The following is a 25,088-nucleotide window of genomic DNA, read 5'->3' as shown; positions in this document are numbered from 1 at the left end:
CTAACTCTACTTAACCGGTATGATTAAAAATCACATGGAAACCCTACCGAAAAATTTCGGCAGAATCTCCCCTGTACCGGTGACCTTAAACTGACATACATAACATAATATACACAGCCACATGCGGCTGGAACACATATCAAACACACAAAAGGAATAACATCACCACGTAGTTTAATGAAATCAAATCATGCAAGTAATAAATAGTGGAAACAAAATAAACATACAATTAACTAACAACGGAAGACTAAATGACTTATCTAATACATTCTTAATAAATGACAATCTTAATAAATTCTTAAACTAAGTCCCAAGGCTTCCATAGTCCTGGCATCACACACCATCTGCGTCACCTTGTCGTCTTCCTTTCTATATCTTTTCCTTTCCTGTATCTGCAGTAAGAGGAAGTGTAGTCTATAAGCAAAATTTGCTTAGCAAGCGCTATCTAACTCACAAAATCACGAATGTGCATGTATACGAAAAGAACTAAAAACTATATGCTCTAAAAAGAAATAAAGCATAAACATAACTGCTCATGTCAAACTAATAGCAAAGAAAAGCTAAGAAATCTACTCATGTAATTCTACTCGCTAATCATGCTACTCATCTAATAGGTAAACATGAAACTACTCATCCACTAGATAAACATGGTAGAATAACGAACTAAACTTACTGAATTCTAAACACCTTCTGAATCTTATTCCACTTGTTTAAAGACTTATTCTTTAATACTTTATACTTATGTAAAACTCGTTTTACTTGTTCAAAAACTTATACTTATAATACTTCAAAATAATAATCAACTTCTCTTGGGCCCGACAACTGTGCTTTTACTTTTGTAACGACCCGACCCATTCGGCGGCCCATTTGGCGGCCCATTTGGCGACCCTATGGTCGTCGACCGTCGACCGTCGGCCGAGCCGTTACTACTAGGTTATCTAAACCTAGGGACGACTATGGGAGCCCAGCCCAAGGACAGAGAGTCCGACACAGTGCCACTGATAAAAGTAAAATACTTGTTATCTTTTAATACTTCTATATAATGCCTCGGCATTTTCTTTAGCACATTGTGTGCCAAAATCCCTAAAGTCTTGACTTTGGGATCTACTTAAGGCCTTGGCCTTTTCTTTCTTTTCTTTATCTTTCTTATACTTGTTAATACTTCTAAAAGAATACTTCTTTAAAAGAAACTGAAATGTTTAAGCAAATTCTAACTTTAAAATGCTTAAACCAAAAATCTGCCTACTATGTTAATAAAATTCTGCATATTAAGTTAACATAAATCTGCATACTATACTTATAATAATCTACACATGTTCAGCTAAGGGTAAATGAATTCTGCATACTAATACTTAATAAAAATCTGCACACTAAAATGCTGCATATTAAGCTATAAAGAAACTGGAAACTGATTGTTTTAGAAGGAAGACTACTCATGCACATCTAACAACATAAGTAACTAGAAATCTGCTCATGTTATTCCAATAGCAAAGGAACTAGAAATCTAAATCTGCACATGTTCATGTTATTTACTAAATCTAAATAGCAAAGGAATTTTATTCATTTCCTATAACCAATTTTCATGCATAAAGTCAATGAGCTACCGAAGAAGAATTCATCTTTTGCATAGTAAAACTAGAGAATAGCTCACAGGTATTAGAACCAGCATAGAAAACTTGAACTACAGCAACTACAATAATTAGTATGAACCTAACAAATCTGATTCCATGCAACTGAAAGAATATCCCACTTCAGAACTACTAATCAAGAAAAGCCAAAACCCAAAACACGGCAGACTCAATGAACCCCATGGTCAAAAATTCACAAAAACTTAGCTGTGCTAGAACCCAAAACAGGATTCAATTTCAACCACTCTGCATCAAAACCTGAACTGCCCAAAAGCAACAGGAGCAATCTATCTTTCTTAAGCTTGCTATTAACATCAAATTCTGAAATCTAGAGATTCCATTAACACAAATTCACATCTTAAACTTTTATAAATAACCAAGATTCTCTACAACCTAAAATCCGAAAGCCATGTATGAAATTCCTCCTGAAACTGTGGCACGACAGAAAACACAAGCAACTTCACAGCATACTAGATAAGGAAGAAAATCAGATATGAAACCTTAACTCACGGCAGCAACAAAATCTTAAACATGTTACAACATACATGCAAAGAAGGAAAACCAAGCCCGAAACTTCAATTCACAGCATACCCAAAAACAGAGGAAACACCAAATTAAATTCGAAAACAAGAAGAGGAACACGGAATAAACCTCGGAGCTATCCTACTGCAGGTGAGTAAGCGACTTACCTTCGTTTCCTTGACTCACAGCCGAAGGAGGAACCTTCTAGTGCTTCTAGGGTTCGGGTAACTTGAAATCTTCGGCGACTCCTTGCGTCCACAGCTTCCCCTCGACGAGAGGATCTCGAAATGGTGAAGAGCTCTCGACGTTAGCTCCCTCGCTGGCCGCCGGAGGTGAAAACCCTAACCTTCCTCGCCTTCCGCCCGAGCACGGCCGTCGCGCGCAGAAGAGAGACGCGAGGAGAGGAGAAAGGAAAATTTAGGTCACGGTAATCAATCAAGCCCTAAGTTCTCCTCTTTTATAATCCAATATTCTGTTATGGCTTAAGACCAATTCCTTATAAATTTGTTTACAAAATACCAGCTAGCGCGCTTGGTCCGCTGGAAAGGTGAATTCCCGAAGGTCTCGGGTTCGAGCCGCCCTCGGTTCCTTTTAAAACGGAATTTTTATTTCGTTTCTTAAGACTGCTTAATCATATTTAATTCCCTTAAATTATAACAAAACAGCCGTAGACCAGCTGGTTGTTTGAGTTCGGTTAAGACTCAGGTCAAGCCCGAGGTCTTGGGTTCAAAACCCAGCTTTAACATTTTTCTTTCTTCTTTTTTTTTTAAACTTCTTCCTCTTGGTAAACATACCAAATGAACTCCAAAAATTATATAAAAATACTCTATAAATTCCTAAAAATCTCTAGAATTTTTCTAAAGTATTTCTAAATATTTTAAAGCACTTTTAGAATTCCTAATGAGGAAAATTGGGTCGTTACAATCCCCCATACCTTATAAAAAGTTCGTCCTCGAACTTAGAATAATTCTGCGACTATTGTGGGGCACCGGCAGCTTCTTCCTTAGAAAGAGAAAATACTCTGGCATTGGTTAGAACGGGCGGGGCTTCCAACTGTCCTTGACTGAGATAGGGTCCCTCTAATGATGTTGTCATGTGGTGTAACTGTGCAGGCTCGTCTCCATATTGCACTGACAGTGGCTGAGGTGCCTTAAACTTGTTAGGACATGCCCTAGCTAGATGTCCTTCTTGGCCACAGGAATAACATCCGGTTGTACCAAAAAGACAGGCTCCTAGATGTATCTTCCCACATTTAGAGCAGGGAGGAAACTTGGTCTGCTTGTTTGCTGGACCTCCCTCTTGGCTATCCCCTGTATTCCATCGTTTCCTTTTATTATCTTTACCCTTCCCGTTCTGCTCACTTGCCTGGGGCTTCTGACTCCCTACTGTCTTGTCCTCCATCTTGACCGGCTTGTGTTGCGCTCGTTGCGCCTTGATGCTGTCCAGATAGTGCTCAGCGACTAATGCTCTGCTAACTAGCTCTTCGCCAGTTTGGGGCGGGTGAGTTCCACTACTCACATTAAGTGCTATTACTGGCTCAGCATCCTGAGCATCATTCTGACTCGTTCCTTTTCCGTACTTACTAGCTCTGGACAGAGACGGGATAGCCTATTAAATTTCTTCACTGCTTCTTCCACCGACAGGTCACCTTGTCTGAATTCTATAAACTCCTCAAAATGCTTATTAGTGATCCGTTGGCGGAAGAATTCTTCGTAAAACTCTGTCTCGAAGTCAGCCCAGCTCATCTGATTGATCAACCTCTTGCTCTTAACTCTCTCCCACCACATACGAGCATCACCTGACAGGCAGAAAGAGGCACACTTGACTTTCTCGACTTCTGGCCAGTCAAGAAGCTCCATGGTGCTCTCCAGTGTCTTAAACCAAGCCTGAGCATCCCAGGGCTCAGTCGTGCCGGAGAAACTTTCTGGCTTCAGCTTCAACCACTGTATCAGATAGGCTTCTTGTCTTCTAGGTACTGTGGGGACTTCCAGAGCGGCTGGTGGAACCTCAGTCACTACCGGAGTTTCCACATTATTAGTTGGAGGAGTGGGAGGGACTGACTGCTGATTCGCCATCAGATTGACGATTACTCGTTGCTGCTCCGCCACTTGTCTCTGGAGTTGAGTAACAACTTCAGAAAGATTTGGTTCAGTTGTCCTGGGCTCTTCGTTCTCCTGTGCTCGGTCCTCAGTACGAACGGTACGGGGATGCCCTCTTCTTGACATCTAGTTATGTAGAGAAACTTAAAATCGTCCCTACGCTTTCTAAACATATATACATATGTAAACAAAAGAAATCAAGAACTTCTATTTTACTAAAACATTTCTAAGCAAGTACTCTATACTGCAACAATAAGAAAAGTATAAAAGAAAACTTAAGTACTTTCTTACTTGAAGACGGCAAAGATGGTGCTGATGTGTGATGCTGGAGAATGGGAACTGCTCTGATACCAACTGTAACGACCACCCTTCTTACTACTACTATTCTCTAAGGATGACCGTTACTTAACTACTAACTCTACTTAACCGGTATGATTAAAAATCACATGGAAACCCTACCGAAAAATTTCGGCAGAATCTCCCCTGTACCGGTGACCTTAAACTGACATACATAACATAATATACACAGCCACATGCGGCTGGAACACATATCAAACACACAAAAGGAATAACATCACCACACAGTTTAATGAAATCAAATCATGCAAGTAATAAATAGTGGAAACAAAATAAACATACAATTAACTAACAGCGGAAGACTAAATGACTTATCTAATACATTCTTAATAAATGACAATCTTAATAAATTCTTAAACTAAGTCCCAAGGCTTCCATAGTCCTGGCATCACACACCATCCGCTATACCTTTTCCTTTCCTGTATCTGCAGTAAGAGGAAGTGTAGTCTATAAGCAAAATTTGCTTAGTAAGCGCTATCTAACTCACAAAATCACGAATGTGCATGTATACGAAAAGAACTAAAAACTATATGCTCTAAAAAGAAATAAAGCATAAACATAACTGCTCATGTCAAACTAATAGCAAAGAAAAGCTAAGAAATATACTCATGTAATTCTACTCGCTAATCATGCTACTCATCTAATAGGTAAACATGAAACTACTCATCCACTAGATAAACATGGTAGAATAACGAACTAAACTTACTGAATTCTAAACACCTTCTGAATCTTATTCCACTTGTTTAAAGACTTATTCTTTAATACTTTATACTTATGTAAAACTCGTTTTACTTGTTCAAAAACTTATACTTATAATACTTCAAAATAATAATCAACTTCTCTTGGGCCCGGCAACTGTGCTTTTACTTTGTAACGACCCGACCCATTCGGCGGCCCATTTGGCGGCCCATTTGGCGACCCTATAGAGTCCTGCTACTAGGTTATCTAAACCTAGGGACGACTATGGGAGCCCAGCCCAAGGACAGAGAGTCCGACACAGTGCCACTGATAAAAGTAAAATACTTGTTATCTTTTAATACTTCTATATAATGCCTCGGCATTTTCTTTAGCACATTGTGTGCCAAAATCCCTAAAGTCTTGACTTTGGGATCTTCTTAAGGCCTTGGCCTTTTCTTTCTTTTCTTTATCTTTCTTATACTTGTTAATACTTCTAAAAGAATACTTCTTTAAAAAGAAACTGAAATGTTTAAGCAAATTCTAACTTTAAAATGCTTAAACCAAAAATCTGCCTACTATGTTAATAAAATTCTGCATATTAAGTTAACATAAATCTGCATACTATACTTATAATAATCTGCACATGTTCAGCTAAGGGTAAATGAATTCTGCATACTAATACTTAATAAAAATCTGCACACTAAAATGCTGCATATTAAGCTCTAAAGAAACTGGAAACTGATTGTTTTAGAAGGAAGACTACTCATGCACATCTAACAACATAAGTAACTAGAAATCTGCTCATGTTATTCCAATAGCAAAGGAACTAGAAATCTAAATCTACACATGTTCATGTTATTTACTAAATCTAAATAGCAAATGAATTTTATTCATTTCCTATAACCAATTTTCATGCATAAAGTCAATGAGCTACTGAAGAAGAATTCATCTTTTGCATAGTAAAACTAGAGAATAGCTCACAGGTATTAGAACTAGCATAGAAAACTTGAACTACAGCAACTACAATAATTATTATGAACCTAACAAATCTGATTCCATGCAACTGAAAGAATATCCCACTTCAGAACTACTAATCAAGAAAAGCCAAAACCCAAAACACGGCAGACTCAATGAACCCCATGGTCAAAAATTCACAAAAACTTAGCTGTGCTAGAACCCAAAACAGGATTCAATTTCAACCACTCTGCATCAAAACCTGAACTGCCCAAAAGCAACAGGAGCAATCTATCTTTCTTAAGCTTGCTATTAACATCAAATTCTGAAATCTAGAGATTCCATTAACACAAATTCACATCTTAAACTTTTATAAATAACCAAGATTCTCTACAACCTAAAATCCGAAAGCCATGTATGAAATTCCTCCTGAAACTGTGGCACGGCAGAAAACACAAGCAACTTCACAGCATACTAGATAAGGAAGAAAACCAGATATGAAACCTTAACTCACGGCAGCAACAAAATCTTAAACATGTTACAACATACATGCAAAGAAGGAAAACCAAGCCCGAAACTTCAATTCACAGCATACCCAAAAATAGAGGAAACACCAAATTAAATTCGAAAACAAGAAGAGGAACACGGAATAAACCTCGGAGCTATCCTACTGCAGGTGAGTAAGCGACTTACCTTCGTTTCCTTGACTCACAGCCGAAGGAGGAACCTTCTAGTGCTTCTAGGGTTCGGGTAACTTGAAATCTTCGGCGACTCCTTGCGTCCACAGCTTCCCCTCGACGAGAGGATCTCGAAATGGTGAAGAGCTCTCGACGTTAGCTCCCTCGCTGGCCGCCGGAGGTGAAAACCCTAACCTTCCTTGCCTTCCGCCCGAGCACGGTCGTCGCGCGCAAAAGAGAGACGCGAGGAGAGGAGAAAGGAAAATTTAGGTCACGGTAATCAATCAAGCCCTAAGTTCTCCTCTTTTATAATCCAATATTCTGTTATGGCTTAAGACCAATTCCTTATAAATTTGTTTACAAAATACCAGCTGGCGCGCTTGGTCCGCTGGAAAGGTGAATTCCCGAAGGTCTCGGGTTCGAGCGTCCCTCGATTCCTTTTAAAACGGAATTTTTATTTCGTTTCTTAAAACTGCTTAATCATATTTAATTCCCTTAAATTATAACAAAACAGCCGTAAACCAGCTGGTTGTTTGAGTTCGGTTAAGACTCAGGTCAAGCCCGAGGTCTTGGGTTCAAAACCCAGCTTTAACATTTTTCTTTCTTCTTTTTTTTTTAAACTTCTTCCTCTTGGTAAACATACCAAACGAACTCCAAAAATTATATAAAAATACTATATAAATTTCTAAAAATATCTAGAATTTTTCTAAAGTATTTCTAAATATTTTAAAGCACTTTTAGAACTCCTAATGAGGAAAATTGGGTCGTTACATGTTCTCTAATGGAGTCTAGTGACGGGGCTCTAGAACTGGAGGCTTAGGCATGAGTATCATCTTTATGTTGGTCGTTTTCTTTCCTATCCATTTTGCATTTTTCTTCTTGTAGTGTTGGTACAGAGTCTTGTGTTGAGTAGTAAAGTTAAAAGGGAAAAAATTGTGTACCAATATCTATAGGATAGTAGATCTTCTCTATATATGTTTCACTAGTTTGAAGATATTATGAGGGGTTATGATCTTGATCCCAAAACCAATTGTTTCTTTGGATAGAAGCTCGCCAGTGCTTTAGTTGATTAGCAGGGTCAACAGGTGTTGTCCATTCTAGATCCGGTTCAGAAAAATATTCTAATATGTCAAGCTAGAGTTCATTCATTTTATGAATATCTATTTTAATTAGGTATTTAGCTGGCTCAATTTTTAAATCTATCCATTCTAGAGAAGAACTGTCAAAGGTACAAATGACAAAAGTTTTTTTTTTCAAGGGTCTAAGCTAAGATCTCACATAATTTCTTAGGAAAGCCTTTTATAGAGTCCAAATTATGATCCCAAAGTTTATGTATAAGTCCATAGTCTATTAGAGTAAATGAGATAATTAATTTTCCTAAAAGTTCTATGGAAGTTATTTTTCATAATCAAGATTTGCTTTTATGAAAGAGTAAAGTAATTAGTATGGACAACCATAATTCATGGTTTGGTCACATGTTTTGAAAAGTTTTTAGCACTTAGCTTTATAGTTGAACTCGACTTCATAGACTATGGTCATTGATAGGCAGAAAATTTATATTAAATGTCACGAATGAGCTTATCAAATTAACAATGTATATTCCATGAACCCCTTAACTACACAATCATGTTGTAATAACGAGCTCAGGATCGAACCTCGAGGAACCAACGGTAGGATGTAATCTAGGATTATATTTTATTCTTATTTTGAGGTTTTTAACATGAAGATGGGGTTTGAACTTTGAATATAAATCTAACAAATGAAAAGCACAGAAAAATAAGAACTAACCTAATGCATAAAGAAACCTAACTATGTGCCAATAATCAAATCATAACGCATTGTCACCCTACGTTTTGATTAAATCATCAATACACTTAAACTAGAAATGAAATACAAAACACAATTAAATCTAATCTTAAGCATAGAATAAAATAACAAGACATAGAATAAATCTGACCTAAAGCACCAATTAAAACCCTAGCTTAAACTTAACAACCTAACAATTAACCAAGCACAAATTAAACTTCAACAAGGAAAGAAATGCTAGATTACTTGCTAAAACAACTTAACAAACATCAAGAAATCTATGACAAGCTACAAACCAGTAACAAAATGAACTAAAAAGGATAAACCAATCCATTTTCATAATCGATCTACACAATCTTCATGCTCTTGCCGTCACACAAGAGTTCCAAAGTCGAGAACACCCAACTCCGGACCTCAATGAAGAACCTCAGCCGCGTCTCAGTTCAAGGTATGCTCAACTACGCCGGCGGACCACCTCCGATGAGCTAGAACAACCCTAAACCCCATAAATGGCCCGAAATCTGAAAATCTGGTCTCGGAATCTGGATGGAGGCTGTGGTCTATGGATGGTCATCGGAAGAAGCTCAGTAACGCCAGAGGACCACCGTCGAACGTTGCTAAATGGAATCGGAGCTCAGATTTGGAGGAACACCTCCAAATCTGGCGAAAACAGAGGCTTGCCGAGATAAGAATTCCGCCGGAGAGAACACCCGCCGATGGCTCTAGATGATCGGGATGAAGCTACTGAGAAGCTCTCCACCGAGGTTGAAGCTTGAGAGAATGATCGGATAATGGAAAGGGGTCGGAATCCACCGGTGGCTCTTGCGCGACGCAGGACTGCGCGGAGGAGTCAACGAAGAGGAATGCTACTCTAGCTTCTCTTTTGAATCTGATCCAGATCTGAACGGACGGCTGTGATTGATTTGACTCCTGATCAACGGTGAAAAGTCGCCTAAAATCCGATCCGAAGGTGCTGATCTCAATCTAGGGTCTGGATCTACTCTCCCTTAGGTCGGATCGACCAGATCTTCACTGGATGGTTCAGATTTGTCCAATTTTTGATGAACGGTCCATAATGCTCCGCATCTTGATCTTCTCGTTTAAACTCCGATTCGAGCCCAAAATCGGTTCGAATAGATCCAAATACAAGATCCTTTGATGTCTACAAAATAAGAATCAAATATTAGCATCAAATAACACAAAAATAAGATAATTTGTAATTAAGTCCAAAAATACATATAATGCACAAAATGTGATGTAACCATGATTTAAACCTATGAAATCAACATCAAACTATGCATATATGAATCAAAATAATACAGTAAAATCATGATTATTAGTCATACCTTCTGGTGAACTTGTATATATGATTTTGAGTAAGTCATATAAGTCCAGAAAAATTTGAAATGCTTATTTTTCTACCAAGCTATGAACATATGTATTAATGTCTTCAGAAATGTTATTGGGAAAGCCCAATAGTATAGATTTTGAAGTTGTTACCCTGATGTACTGGCTGCTTTGTCTTTAAGTTATGCTAAGTCAAGTAATTGGGTCTATGGATTAGGCTTGGAGGTTGTTTGTCCATTGTTCCAGGCTCAAGCTCAATAGCCGCTTGGGCATATGTTTTTATATGTCTGAATAATTGTCATTGATAATTTTTCTCGATGTTTAGTAAAGTACTGATGGAATAGTTAGGACCTAGGCGGGCCCTGACAGAAGTGAAAGCTTCTTTAAGAGAGTAAAAGTCTTTGCAAGAGGGATATTCACATTCTTGTATTGCTAGGTTGACTTTGTCCCAATCATGGTAGACTCCAGCTTGTGTTCTGGAAAAGACTACGTAACAAGAGAATTTCTTGCTCATATATCTTTGTATTGTTGTCAAAAATAATAGGATAATGCATTAACCACAACAATTTTGTAACTGTAACTTCCTGGTATTGTAGGGATATCCCAGATGTTGTCTAGTAGGTAATTTTGTATATGGTCAAGTTTTTCTCTTAATGGGAAGCGAAACTGATTCTCATATTGTGTGAATTGTTACAAGTCCTAGTTGCCAAATCTCATGGTTTTTGTGGCAAAAGTTCGTACCTTCTTTTATCTATCCATAATCTTGAAATATTTAGTGAAGCTTTAATGTAAAAGTCTAGATAAAGTATATGCTAGGAAATTGTTTATTCCCTTAATTTGTTTCCAATTATTTTTTAATCCTTTGTTTATAATTGTGTCCGTAAATTTAAGCCATCTTTTGGTACCTATAGTTTTTCTTAATCCTTTTGTTTGCTAGTTGTATTTTATAATTGTTTCACAGTCAATTCTAATGGTAATTTCTTGCTTGTTGCAAATTAAAAATATGAATAAATCAAAGTAATAAATTACTACTAAGAATTCATAATCTAATAAAGTTAAGTGTCTTTTCTCTTTGTATTTTCTCGAAGCATATCTATATAAATCTTCCGTGGTTATAGGATCATATTTTAAGGTTTTTCTAAATAACACTCCCTCCTATCCTAATTCACATTCATCTATTTCTATCACAAAGTATTCAATGTCTAGTGGAAATGTTAAGACTAGTATCAAACTAGTAAAATAGATCCAATCAATGGTTAAAAGTATTTCAATGTTAACATTTCCATTAGACACTGATTACTTGGTAATAGAAATAAATGGATATGAATTAATATGGGAGAGTATTATTCAGAAAAACCTTAAAATATGATCCTAAAATCACTGAAGCTTTATTTAGATATGCTTTGAAAAAATATAAAGAAAAAGGACACTTGACTTTCTTTCATTATGAACACTCAGTAGTGATTTATTTCCTTTATTCATTCATGTTTTTCATTTGCAATAAATAAAAAATTATCATTAGAACTGAATACAGCTAGCAAACAAAAGGATTAAGAAAAACTCTAACCATCAAAAAATGACTTAAATTTATAAACACAATTATAAACAAAGGATTAAAAATCAATTGGGAACATATTAAGGGAATAAATAATTTCCTATCAGATATTTTGACTAGATTTTTACATTAAAACTTCATTAAATATTCTAAGATTATGGATAGACAAAAGAAGGTACGAACTTTTGTCACAAAAACCATGAGGTTTGGCAACTAGGATTTATAACAATTCACACAATATGAGGATCAGTTTTGCTTCCCATCAACAGAAAAACTTATCATATACAAAACTGCCTACTAAACAACATCTGGAATATCCCTACAATACCATAAAGTTTTAGTTACAAAATTGTGGTGATCAATGCATTATCCTATTACTTTTTGATAACAATACAAAGATATATGGGTAAGAAATTCTCTTGTTATGTAGTCTTTTCCGGAACACAAGCTGGAGTCTACCATGATTGGGACGAAGTCAACCTAGCAATACAAAAATATTAACATCCCTCTTGCAAAGACTTTTACTCTCTTAAAGAAGCTTTCACTTCTGCCAGGGCCAGCCTTGGCCCTAACTATTTCATCAATACTTTACTAAACATTGAGAAAAAAATTCCTATTGACAATTATTCAGACAGATAAAAACATATGCCCAAGTGGTTGTTGAGCTTAAGCCTGGAACAATGGAGAAACAACCTCCAAGCCTAATCTATAGACCCAATTACTTGACTTTAGCATAACTTAAAGCCAAAGCAGCCAGTACATCAGGGTAACAAACTTCAGAATCTATACTATTGGCTTTCCCAACAACATTTATGAAGACATTAATACATATGTTCGTAGCTTGACAAACAAATCAACATTTCAAATTTTTCTGAACTTATGTGAGTTACTCAAAATCCTACATACAAGTCCACTAGAATGTATGACCATAGTCTATGAAGTCGAGTTCAACTATAAACTTAAGTGCTAAAAACTTTCCAAAACATGTGACTAGACCATGAATTATGATTGTGCATGCCAATTTCGTTACTCTTTCATAAGAGAAAATAATGATTATGAAAAATAAGTTCCACATAACTTTAAAGGAAAATTAATTATCATCTTTACTCTAATGGACTATGGACTTCTCCATAAACTTTGAATTCATGATTTGAACTCTATAAAAGACTTTCCTAAGAAATTAGGTGATATCTTGGCTCAGATTATGTACTTCTCCATAAACTTTGACAGTTATCCTCCAACATAGATATATTTAAAAATTGAGTCAGCTAAACATCTGATTAAAATAGATATTCATGAAATGAATGAACTCTAGCTAGACATATCAGAATATCCTTCTGATTCGGATATAGAATGGACACCTGTTGACCCTGCTGATCAACTAAAGCACTGACGAACTTCTATCTAAGGAAACAATTAGTTTTGGGATCAAGATCATAACCCCTCAGAATGTCTTCTAACTGGTGAAACATATATAGAGAAGATCTACTATCCCACATATATGGGTATACAATTTTTTTTCTTTTCAACTTTACTACTCAACACAAGACTCTGTACCAACACTACAGGAAGAAAAATGCAAAATGGATAGGAAAGAAAACGGCCAGCCCAGCTAGATGTATCACAACATATTTAGAGGCCCCGAACAGAGATGATACTCAGGCCCAGACTTTCAGCTCCCTGTCACTAGACTCTTTTGAAGAACAAAACTTGGATAATATGCTGGAACCCTGCAAAAGGCGTAAGCAATGACGCCATGATACCAAAAACGTAAGCCATGAAGACATGATGCATTATTTTCCACCGACAACATTCCTCAGTCATGGAAAACTTTACTCATGAGTAGCAACTTTATTCTCCACTATCCAACTTCATTCTCTATTTTCCTAACACGTCATTTCCACTAAAATTGTCCCCCCTTCAACTCTTCCTAAAGCGAACAACTCATCTTTTCTTCACCTGAAGCAAACTCTCCCTCTCCTTCTATAAAGGGGGGGGGTTGATGTTGTGAGAGGGGGGGGGCGAATCACGTGGTTTTGAAAACTTATCTTTTCTTTTTAAAACTAAAAGCAAAGTACGCAACGGAGAAAAGAAGTCAGAAAGCGAAGTAAAAAAGAACAAACAACAACGCAAACACAGTTGGTTTACTTGGTTCGGAGTCTGCGACGACTCCTACTTCAAGACCTAGGTCACGTGGACCTATCAATAGATAATCCACTAAAATATATTTTCCAATACCTTTGAAAAAGGGAATCGAGTACACAGAAAGACGGAACAAGTACAACACTCTGCACTTGTCCTTTTGCAAGTAGTAAAGTGCACAAATTACAAATTCGTTACCCAACACCTTCGAAGATTGTCAGTTTAGGCTCAGTATCGGTCAGCTCCTTGGCAGTAGTTGTGCATTGCAGCATCGTAGCAGAGTCATAGCAGGAAGTCAGAGCAACCGGATCCTCAAATGGACGTGTAGAAGCTTGTATGGATGTTATTGAAGCTTAGGTCGAAAAGCCTTTATAAAGGTTGTGGAAGGCGCCTCCAAAGGTCTTGAAGGTGCCTCAAACCCGACAAATTCGATCCTGAACAAGCTGGCCCTTATCCGCAACGAGGTATGATTTTTATCTTGTGGAAGGCGCCTTCCATGAATTGAAGGCGCCTTCTATGAATAGTGCCAAGGCGCCTTTCATCCCTTGGAAGGCACCTCGGGTACTGTTCACCCGAGGCTTTTGGTGCTCTTCTTGTTCTGCAAAACGTATTAGTCCAATAAACCAAATAATACCATGTAAGGCAAGTGATAGCACTATAATACTGAGTAATAATTAGACCTTATCTTTTCGAGACCAGGATCTAGTCAAGGTCTCAATTTAAGGATCCGAAATGGACCTAAACTGGACCGACACTTACTGTCCCTCAACCGGGAGGTGTCCTCACCCAGTCACTTTCCTCCAGTGATTTACATTTACTTACCTGCCAAACATCTGGTCCTTCAGACCAATTTGGACTTTCTCTGGCCTTGCTTAGTATTTGACCAAGCTGATCTACTAAGGCTTGCTTACAACACTGAGTTAGAACCATAGATATAAAATGGTAAAGATAAAACAGTGTAAGAAAAAATAGTGTTAGCATTATTAATAATTCACTGGTCCAGTCGATTACATATTACCTAGGGTTGCCTTCTCCTAGGGATGCCCATATTCACTCACTAGGACTTCGATTGCCCAGCTTCACTTATCAGGACTAACACCACGTATCTTCACTCACTAGGGCCCGACTTCACTCACTAGGACTTCCATTACCTAGCTTCACTCACTAGGGCCTGACTTCACTCACCAGGACTTCCCCTTGTCTAACCTTCAATTAGGACTTACCCTTGCTAGTCATCTAGTCCTGACTAGACTTTTCTCTTTCAAATATCAAATCTTATTTGAATCAATCTTTGGTCAAATTGACCAGATTACGGTACATTATCAAACATCGAAACCCTAGAGGTTGATTGCACTAACAAATACCTCTCTTCTCCAAACGCTGCAGGCATCCAAGAAGTGTGCAAGTGTGTTTCTAGTTTTTCTGTAAGTATCTCTTGTAATGTCCTTATGCAAGTATGTAACTTGCTAAGTTAGCTTGTATGCTTTCAATTGCCTAGTTTGTGTGATTTTCTGTAAAATTTCTATGGCAACTTAATAAAGGCTCTGTTTTTGTCTCTTTGTCTTCAAAAGTTAGAAACTGTCTCGTGCTTTAAACTTGTAAAGCTTGTGCTGACTAAGTTGGAAAACAAGAGCTACTGAAAATTAATTATAAGACCCATAAGAGTCTGGGTAAAGTTTGAATAATAAGACATAACTAATAAGAAGCAAAATGAGAAAAATATCCTAATTTTAGCAATTATTGTATGAGATTACGGTTCACAATCATTGTTTAAGATTATTGTTCAGTTTTTACAGTTCACAATTACTGTTTAAGATTACTGTTCACTTTTACTTTCTGAAAAACATAACTCTTCGACTAGGTTTGACCCCCAGACCCGGCCCGAGCTCTAGACCGGTCAATGGGTTGGTTGTCTGTTGCCAGGGTTGTCGGCCCGAGCCAGAACCGGCTTGGCATCCTGTCGGACTAGTTCCAGTTCCAAGCCCCCAAAACCAACAAATTGCTGGTTCAGCCCGTTGTTTTTTTTTAATTTATTTTTGTTTTTTTAAGGATCGTTGGAACCGCCGATTTCCTAACTGTTGAGAGCGTGGGGGTATCTTTTTGGATATTTTTTTTTCAACGGTTAAGATCATTTAATCATTTTTTTATCAATGACTATGATTTAGTGTTCGTTATTATCTAAACTCTATAAATAGGGAGTTTATTTCATTATTTTTACACACATCTTCTCTACTCTTATTTTCAATTTCGCATTCTCTACACATTTTCGACTCCAAGTCTTCATTTCTATGTACTTTCATTTTCAATTTTCAACTACAATGGAAGGAGGTCATGGAGGTTCATCATCTCGATCTCGGAGGAGAAAGGAAATAGTGAATCCGCATGAGGACCCCAACATTCAATCCACTGACGATGAGACCGAGGACCTTCAAATTTCGACACCCGAAATACAAGGAAGTACCGATGCAATTACTTCTAAGTTTCGAAAAATTCCTCCTTTAAAATCTTCTATTTTCACTAAACATTCTGAGAATGTCATTCTTCCATCGGGAGAATTACGTGAAAAATATAAGCACTTCAATGCTTTCTATAAATTTCAAACTAACGATAGCTATGGGTCGTTAAAACAACACGTAGAAATGAAGCACCCGACAAAATATAGAATTGATTATTTTCAAACACAATTATCTAGATTTTCTTCAACAAGTGGTAGTACAGATTATGATTTATTTTTATATTATGATAATAAATTAACAGAATTATTAGCTAAATTTTTTTTCATAGAATATCTTTTTTTGGTTTGGGATCTCAATGCGTATTTGAAATTTTTTATAAATTTTTTTTTAATTCATGTGTTAAATATGTTCCTAAGACTACATTTACTCGTACAATTAAAAAATTAGTAAAACAAGGAAAAAAAATTATTGATGAATTCAGTAGATTAAATAATAAAATTTCTTTATGTTCCGATATTTGGAGTGATCATTGGCAAATAATATGGGTGTGACTTATCATTGGATCGATAACTTTTGAAATCTCCAAAAAAAAAATTATTAGCTTATAGAGTTTTTAATAAATCGTATACTGCTTATAACATTGCACAATTATTATGTTTCATTTTAGAAGAATATGGATTAACTCACACTTTGTTTTCAATATCATTAAATAATGCTAGTTCCAATACCACTTGTATAGAAGAACTAAAATTTATTTATCAATCTGTTATTGGTAGTTTATTTTTTTATATTTGTTGTGTATGCCATGTTTTAAATTTATATGTTCAAAATAGATTAAAAATAAATCATATTAAACCAATTAAAACTATAATTTCTTATTTATGATTGCATCCATCTATAATGGAATAATGGGATAAATTTTGTAAAACTAATGGAATGAGACATAAAAAATTTTCACGTGATATACCAACACATTGGAATTCAACATATCAATTATTACAAGATTCATTTCAATATAAAGAATTATTACGTTTATTTTTTGCACAAAATATTAATACTAATATATATTTATTTTTACACCAATAGAATATTTGTAATAATATTTGTGAAATTTTAAAAGTATTTAATGATGCAATTGAATAACTTTCCGGTGTTTATTATCCCTGCTCATCTAATTTTAGAAAATTTTTAGTATAGTATCAGTTTTAAATGAATGTTTTAAATGAATATATTAATAATTAATCTTTATCTTCTTTCATGTTAGTTATGAAAACTAAATGAGAAAAATATTTTTATGTTAATCCTAAAATTTATTTAATTCTATTTACTTTATATCCTAAATTTAAATTAGAAGTTTTACTAGAAATATTAACTTTACGTTATGACATTTTAATTTTAATTAAAGATTTTTCTTCTAATTCAGTTAATATTATATAATGTTAGAATTTATTTATATGATCTTTATAATTAATATTATGTAAAATATAGAGTTCAACGTAATATTTCTGAAGCACAACAAACTACTAGTAGTAATTTAAAACTTACAAAAGCGCAACTTTTATTAAAAGAACGGACGAAACGTCCACGAGGATTTTGAAGTTCCACACAGGAATTTAAGAATTATTTTAGGACTTTTGATTTTAGTGAATCACATATTGAAAATTTTGATATCCTAAAGTGGCAGTCACAAAAAGCTCAAAGCTTTCTTGTCCTCTTTGTGATCACCAAAAAAATTTAGCTTGTCCAGTGTCAACTGTTATTGTGGAGCATACATTTAGTGCCTGCGACAACATATTATATGAACGACGATTGATTTTGTCTCATGACTCATTGGAAGGTCAAACATTACTCGATGATTTGAGTAGAGCTGAGAAAAGAATTCCAAATAAACAACAACAACCAAGCCTTTTCCTACTAGGTGGGGTCGGCTGTATGAATCCTTTTACGCCATTGAGCTCTATCTCCTATTATATCATCATCTATATTTAAATAAATTTTATCTTGTTTTATTGTTGCTAATCAAGTCTTTTTTGGTCTTCCTCTTCCTCGTTTGATATGCATGTTTATCATAGTTTCACATCGCCTAACTGGAGCATTTATTGGTCGTCTAAGTACATGTCCATACCATCTTAAACGTCTCTCGGAGTTTGTCCTCAATAGATGCAACTCCGACTTTCTCTCTAATGCTCTCATTCCTTATTTTGTCCATCTTCGTATGTCCACACATCCACCTTAACATCCTCATCTCTGCAACTCTCATCTTATGCTCATGTGCTCGAGTCATAGCCCAACATTCAGCTCCATATAACATAGCAGGTCTAACAGCGGTTTTATAGAACTTACCTTTAAGTTTAAGAGGTACTTTACGGTCACATAAAACACCCGACGCTCCCCTCCATTTCACCCATCATGCTTGTATTCTATGTAAGACGTCTCTCTCAATCCCTCCATCATTTTGTAAAAATGATCCTAAATATTTAAATTTCTCGGTTCCGGTTAACTCGTCCTCTCCTATCTTAACAATTGTTTCATTACTTCTAATATTGTTAAATTTAAATTCCATATATTCTGTCTTTAATCTACTAAGCTTAAAATCTTTCCCTTCTAGTGTTTCCCTCCAAGATTCTAGCTTAGCATTTACTCTTTCACGTGTCTCATCTATCAAAATAATATCATCTGCAAACAACATGCACCACGGTACTGTGTCTTGAATATGCGCAGTGAGTTCATCCATAATTAGTGTAAAAAGATAGGGACTTAGGGCTGATCCTTGATGTAACCATATCTTTATTGGAAATGCTTCAGTTACTCCGCTTGAAGTCTTTACTCTGGTCGTTACATCCTCATACATATCCTTAATTAGTTCAATATATGTTACGCTAACACCTCTCTTTTCTAAAATTCTCCATATAATTTCTCTTGGGACTCTATCATAAGCTTTTTCTAAGTCAATGAATACCATGTGTAGATCTTGTTTTTGCTCCCGATATTTTTCAATTAATTGTCTAAGGAGATGTATAACTTCTATTGTCGACCTTCCAGGCATGAACCCAATACAATTGAAATGAGAAAAGAATTCAAGGAATATAATTTTCTGATGACGAAGTCGAAGAATTGGATATCGAAGGAACCAATACAATTGAAATGAGAAATGGAAGTGAATAACGTCACTTTCTAATGTAAAAGGACAAAAATGTAAAAGAACTACGCGTGTTTTGATTCCCCTATACCCTAAAGGAATACGTAGGTAACTTAAATAAGTTCAAGTTTTTTTTTAAAATAAATTTTAAATTTAAAATTTTTTAATATAATAATTTTGAACCATGATGAACCATGAAATGTAACCATTTTGGATGGTTAAGGTTAACGGTTGATTTATTTGAAACCGTTAAATCGTCAATTCTGAATCATGATCAGATCTATTTTTGATACAAACTATATATATATATCCAAGCCACTCAATGATAATAGATTTAAAAATGGAGATTTATTTTTTAAACTTAACAACGTGGTCCTTATGCCCTAATATGTTATATTGTAATAATTAGTATATTAGTAGTTCAGATCCTCTGTCCTCATTTTTCTCTGTCCCCGTATCCTATTACCGATCAAACGGACTAAATTACATCTCAATGCATCATGACATCTTTAAGATGTGTGTAGTATCCTTGTGAAGTGTCAGACATCCTTGAGATGTAATCTGGCCCGTCCGATCGACAGTGGGACACGGAGACAGAGAAAAAGAAGAACAGAGGATCCGAACTGGTATATTAGATGATATATTGGTAAATATGCAAACTACACATAACATATTTAGCAATATAAAGAAAGATTTCAAGGGCTTGATTACTTGGATGTAAACTACGAGGGAAACAAAGGAAAGGGACAAAAATATGTACATAAATATTGATATTCCGTAATAATATTTGATTATGAGAAATGGGCTGGCTGGTTTAATCCAGTAAGGAAAGAGACTGTGCTCAACATTTGGGACTCAGAACATCATTGGTGTTAATATGTAGATATTATAATATCCAAATGGTATTATAAATCAATAGATGGGTGTTATAACATAGCACGGATTTTTTGGTTCGTAAATTACGGATCAGAGGATGATTTATTTTTTTACACCGTTGATTTAGATGGATCTCACCTATTTAAAGATGGAGTTCATCCAAATCAAGGGTTCTCATGTAGTAGATCATCCCCTGGTCCGCAATTTGCGGACCAGAAGATCCCAACTGGTTATAACATCTATATATTAACAACTTTCTATCATTCGGTTAATGAGTGAGTTTTATATAAAAAAAATTCTAAAAATAAAAAATATATATAAATTTTGGATATAAAGAATAAAAATGAATAAATAGATAGTGAGACATAAATAATTAATATTAATATTAATATTAAAATGAATGTGAGTGAGTGTTAATAAAAAGAAGATAGTAATACAATAAATATGTGACATGAATAAATCAATAATGAGACATGTTATTTAAAGATGTGACATATATTATGCCCTCATAGGCTAGTGCTCGAGAATCAGAGTTGAAATTAGAGAATGCTCGAGAATTGGATTCGGTGTTATAGGGTGGTTAGAAATTGGAGGCAGGGTCAGAAGATGTTTAAGAATCAGAATCAAAATCCAAGAGTGCTCGAGAACCGGGTGTTCAAAGTCATAGGGTTTTTGGGAATTGGAGGTAAAATTAAAAGGCGCTCAGGAATCAAAGTCAGAGTCAGAAGGGAATCAGGAATTAGGACAAGGACACAATGACACTCGGCTTTAGAAATCAACGCTCGGGAAATCATCTCGAAATCAAATGGCACGTTGTATTCTAATTTGGGAAATGGAGTGAAGTTCAAGAGCAATAACAATAGTTAATAACGACAAGTGTTAATGCTCATTACCAATGGAGCATTATCATGAGAGGAGATCGAGAAGCCGTTGAGGACACGGGCGGGGCCGCGTTAATAGGTACCCGGGCGGTAGGTCGAGGCCCAACGGGGGTAAGAAGGAAAAAAACTTGGATTTAATGTGGGGAAAGGAAAAAAATGAGAAATAGTGGAAGGTAGTCCGAGGCATCGGTGTCAGTATTGGCGCTCATAGACCACAACCCGAATTTATCATCCAGACGAGTGCCACCATTGTTGCAGAAATGGAAAAGTAATAAGAGTGGCAACAGTTGCTACAGATGAATTTAAATATCATAAAGAATGTCATTACACTAAAAAAACTATAAAAGAACGGCAATAATCAGGAGACAATATATGTTTGCTCTTATAGAAACATCTCTATCATTTCTACTATCTTTCTTGCTCAAATCCTCATTTAAGCATCAGAGGGATCTTGTCGGGACAAGATCGACGACGCTCTCTCCTCTTGTGTTGACCTTGGTTAGGAAGATCTTTCTACTTGATACGTAGAGATCCTCTTGTGTTGACCTTGGCTACTTGATACGAAGAGATCCTCGTGTGTTGACCTTGGTTAGGAAGATCTTTCTACTACTTGATACGAGAGCGCAAGGAGCATTTAGTCATCCGAAATCTGCCGTATCAAATATTAAAACTTTGAGTAATAATATGCATAAGGAAAAATTTTTAAAAAAATATTCAAGGATAAATACATAAATTTATGATCCATCATTTCACTTTTTATGGGTCCCATCATTTTACATATTTATCCTTAAATATTTCCTTTAAATTCTTTCCATTTTTCTAAAACTCCAAAGATGATTTCATGAATTTCAAATTTTTTTTCTTTTTTTAGCTCCATGGAGGAATTAATACCATAACCGAACGATCACATGTAAGTGTCTAGTGGTTTAAGATAATAAGTCGAAAACTAAACCATATCTCTATTAGGACCAATTATATTAATTTTAGAATGTAAAGAGAATAATATAGTAGGAAAAAAAACACGACTTAGTATTTTTGAACTTAAAATAATCATTATTATGTATGACTAAATAATGACAAAGATAAAAAAATGTTTCAAAAATAATTAATATTTCCCTGGCCATTACGTATATCTTGCGCCACCATCTTATGCCTAAGGGCTTTCATGCATAAATAAATTACTCGTGTATATGTATAATTTTTCATAGCTATTTCTATGTTAGTTTACAGGAACGCAAGTGTCTTGGTCCTTTGATTGGTTTGCATGTAAATAGGAGACTGGGGCTTCTTCTTCATCATCATTGGATTGAATAATGATGCCCCTTTTCAACTCTCCATGAATTGAATTAGGAGGTTAAACTCTGCTCATTGGATCCTTGATTTTACAGGTACTGAATCTCCTTTTTTCTTGTTCCAATCTCTTTTTTTCTTTATTTTTTTTATATTTTTTGTTCGCACGAAGAGTTTCCATAATCATCCTTTTCGATTTCTCAAGAAAAAAAAGGAATTTTTTTTCAAGAAAAAAGATTCATATTTCGTAACTTTTATTATGTCGTTGGAGGATGTTTTGATATTCCTCTGTTCTTGTTCAAAATTGATTGGGATGTGGATGATTTAAGGGAGAGGATCCAGAGCGGCGCAATTCCACCTTCCATCTGTTTCGATTCTTTTCTCGGCGATGAAGAATTCAATCAGGGGCATCAAAATGCATGATCGTTACACAAAAATTCGGTGAAGAAATCACTAAGGCGAAGACATGGAACCGCCGGTCCGGCAGCCGAGCTTTCGCCGGAAAAAGATGACGAAGCAGCTCACCGGAAAGAGGGACGACACCCCCCTGCACACCGCCGCCAGGTCCGGAAATTTGCCGGCGGTGAAGGAGCTCATTTCCAACGCGCAGGACCAAGGATTGCAGGATTTGTTAGGCAAGCAGAACCAAGCAGGGGAGACTGCTCTGTTCGTCGCGGCCGAGTACGGCTACGTCGACGTGGTGAAGGAGATGATCGAACACCATGACGTCACCATGGCCGGCGTCAAGGCTAAGAACGGCTTCGACGCCCTCCACATCGCCGCCAAGCAAGGGGACGTAGGTATTGCGTTCTAACCCGATGGATCACAGATTTCGACAAAAGATCCCTTTTTTGATCGTCATCCGATACGATTCGATCGAGCAGAGGTGGTGAAGGTGCTGCTGAACGCGTTGCCGGAGCTCTCCTTGACGGTGGACTTGACGAACACCACCGCGCTCCACACGGCGGCGGCGCAGGGCCACATCGAGATGGTGAGCCTTCTGCTGGCGGCCGACAACAGCCTCGCGCTGATCGCGAGGAGCAACGGGAAGACGGCGCTGCACTCGGCGTCGAGGAACGGGCACTTGGAGGTGGCGAAGGCTCTGCTGAGGAAAACGCCTGCGATCGCGATGAGGACGGATAAGAAAGGACAGACCGCGCTCCACATGGCCGCCAAGGGGACGAGCCCGGAGATGGTGGAGGCGCTCCTCGCCGCCGAGCCGGCTCTGCTTAATGCCGTCGACAAGAAGTGGGACACGCCGTTGCATATCGCGGCCAGGAAATGCCGAGCTCCGGTGAGTTAATTAAAGTAGTTCGTCGCGAACGATGCTGAAGTAATATTGAATGATTTTTTTTTCTGTGTTGCAGATAATAAAGATACTGATGGAGGCGTCGGCGGAGGCGGTGGAGAAGAAGGCTATCAACAAGACAGGGGAGACGGCGCTGGATGTGGCGGAGAAAATTGGGGATGAAAAGATCACCGGAATGCTGGTGGCTGGCGGAGTGCCTACGGCGCGGGCTGTTCGGCCGCCGCCTGCTGCCACGGGGAACCCCGCGAGGGAACTGAAGCAGACGGTGAGCGACATAAAGCACGAGGTGCAGTCGCAGATGGAGCACACGCGGCAGACTCGGCGGCGGGTGCAGGGGATTGCGCGGCGGCTGGACAAGCTGCACGAGGAGGGGCTGAACAACGCGATCAACTCGACGACGGTGGTGGCGGTGCTGATCGCGTCGGTGACGTTCGCGGCGATCTTCACGGTGCCCGGGGAGTACGTGGACTCCGGGGGTATGGCGCCGGGGCTGACGCTGGGGGAGGCCAACGTGGCGCATCAGCTGCCGTTCATGGTCTTCTTCGTGTTCGACGCGGTGGCGCTCTTCATCTCGCTGGCGGTGGTGGTGGTGCAGACGTCGGTGGTGGTCATCGAGCGGGGGGCCAAGCGGAGGATGATGGCGGTGATCAACAAACTGATGTGGGCCGCCTGCGTGCTGGTGAGCGTGTCGTTCCTGGCGCTGTGCTTCATCGTAGTGGGGGCGGAAGGACGGTCGCTAGCGGTGGCGGTGACGGTGATGGGCACGGTGATCATGGCGGCGACTCTGGGGACCATGCTCTACTGGGTGATCGCTCATCGGATGGAGGCAAGGAAGCTGAGGAGCATACGGCGGTCGTCCATCAGTAGGTCGTGCTCGTGGTCGGCGTCCGGCGACGTCACCGACGCCGACCTGTACGATAGGGAGTACAAGATGTACGCAATTTAACGGAACCAATTTTCATATCACTCCCGTAACTTTATAATATTTACTTTTTCCAAAATGCCTCTGAGTTGGGAGTTATAAATTGCTTATTATTTTAAATATAAGATTTCCCAAATAAAATAATTAATCTGTTTTTTCTCTCTCGTTTACACGTAACATATTCTATTTTCTTCCACCTCTCATTTCCCCTAAAATTACGGTGCAATGAAAGGATATTACTATATGTGAGAAAAAATATCGAAATTTTGATATACTATACATATCGTATCGAAATTTATCGAACTATATCGATTTTATGGTATATCGAAAATTTTGGTATGGTAAAATACCGTATCGAAATTTTCGGTATCAGTATCGGTATATGATTTTTAGTGAAATTTTCCGTACCGATATCGAAAATTTACTCTAAACGGTATGAATATCGAAATT

The 25,088-nt window shown here is 37.3% G+C and overlaps 1 protein-coding gene across 1 annotated transcript; it reads left to right on the top strand.

Annotated features, from left to right (window-relative positions):
- The first annotated feature begins 20,626 nt into the window (after positions 1 to 20,626).
- On the top strand, positions 20,627 to 24,717 carry LOC122006787 (ankyrin repeat-containing protein At5g02620-like). The gene is made up of 4 exons (XM_042562408.1): positions 20,627 to 22,505; positions 22,737 to 23,207; positions 23,292 to 23,701; positions 23,775 to 24,717. Exons 2-4 carry the CDS (start codon positions 22,874 to 22,876, stop codon positions 24,660 to 24,662), a joined length of 1,632 nt encoding a protein of 543 aa, XP_042418342.1. The 5' UTR covers positions 20,627 to 22,505; positions 22,737 to 22,873; the 3' UTR covers positions 24,663 to 24,717.
- Positions 24,718 to 25,088: the final 371 nt, after the last annotated feature.

This window comes from Zingiber officinale, chromosome 7B (assembly GCF_018446385.1).
Source record: "Zingiber officinale cultivar Zhangliang chromosome 7B, Zo_v1.1, whole genome shotgun sequence".
Taxonomy (NCBI): domain Eukaryota; kingdom Viridiplantae; phylum Streptophyta; class Magnoliopsida; order Zingiberales; family Zingiberaceae; genus Zingiber; species Zingiber officinale.
Note: the sequence above shows the minus strand (reverse complement) of the source record. Positions and strands in the feature narration are given on the sequence as shown.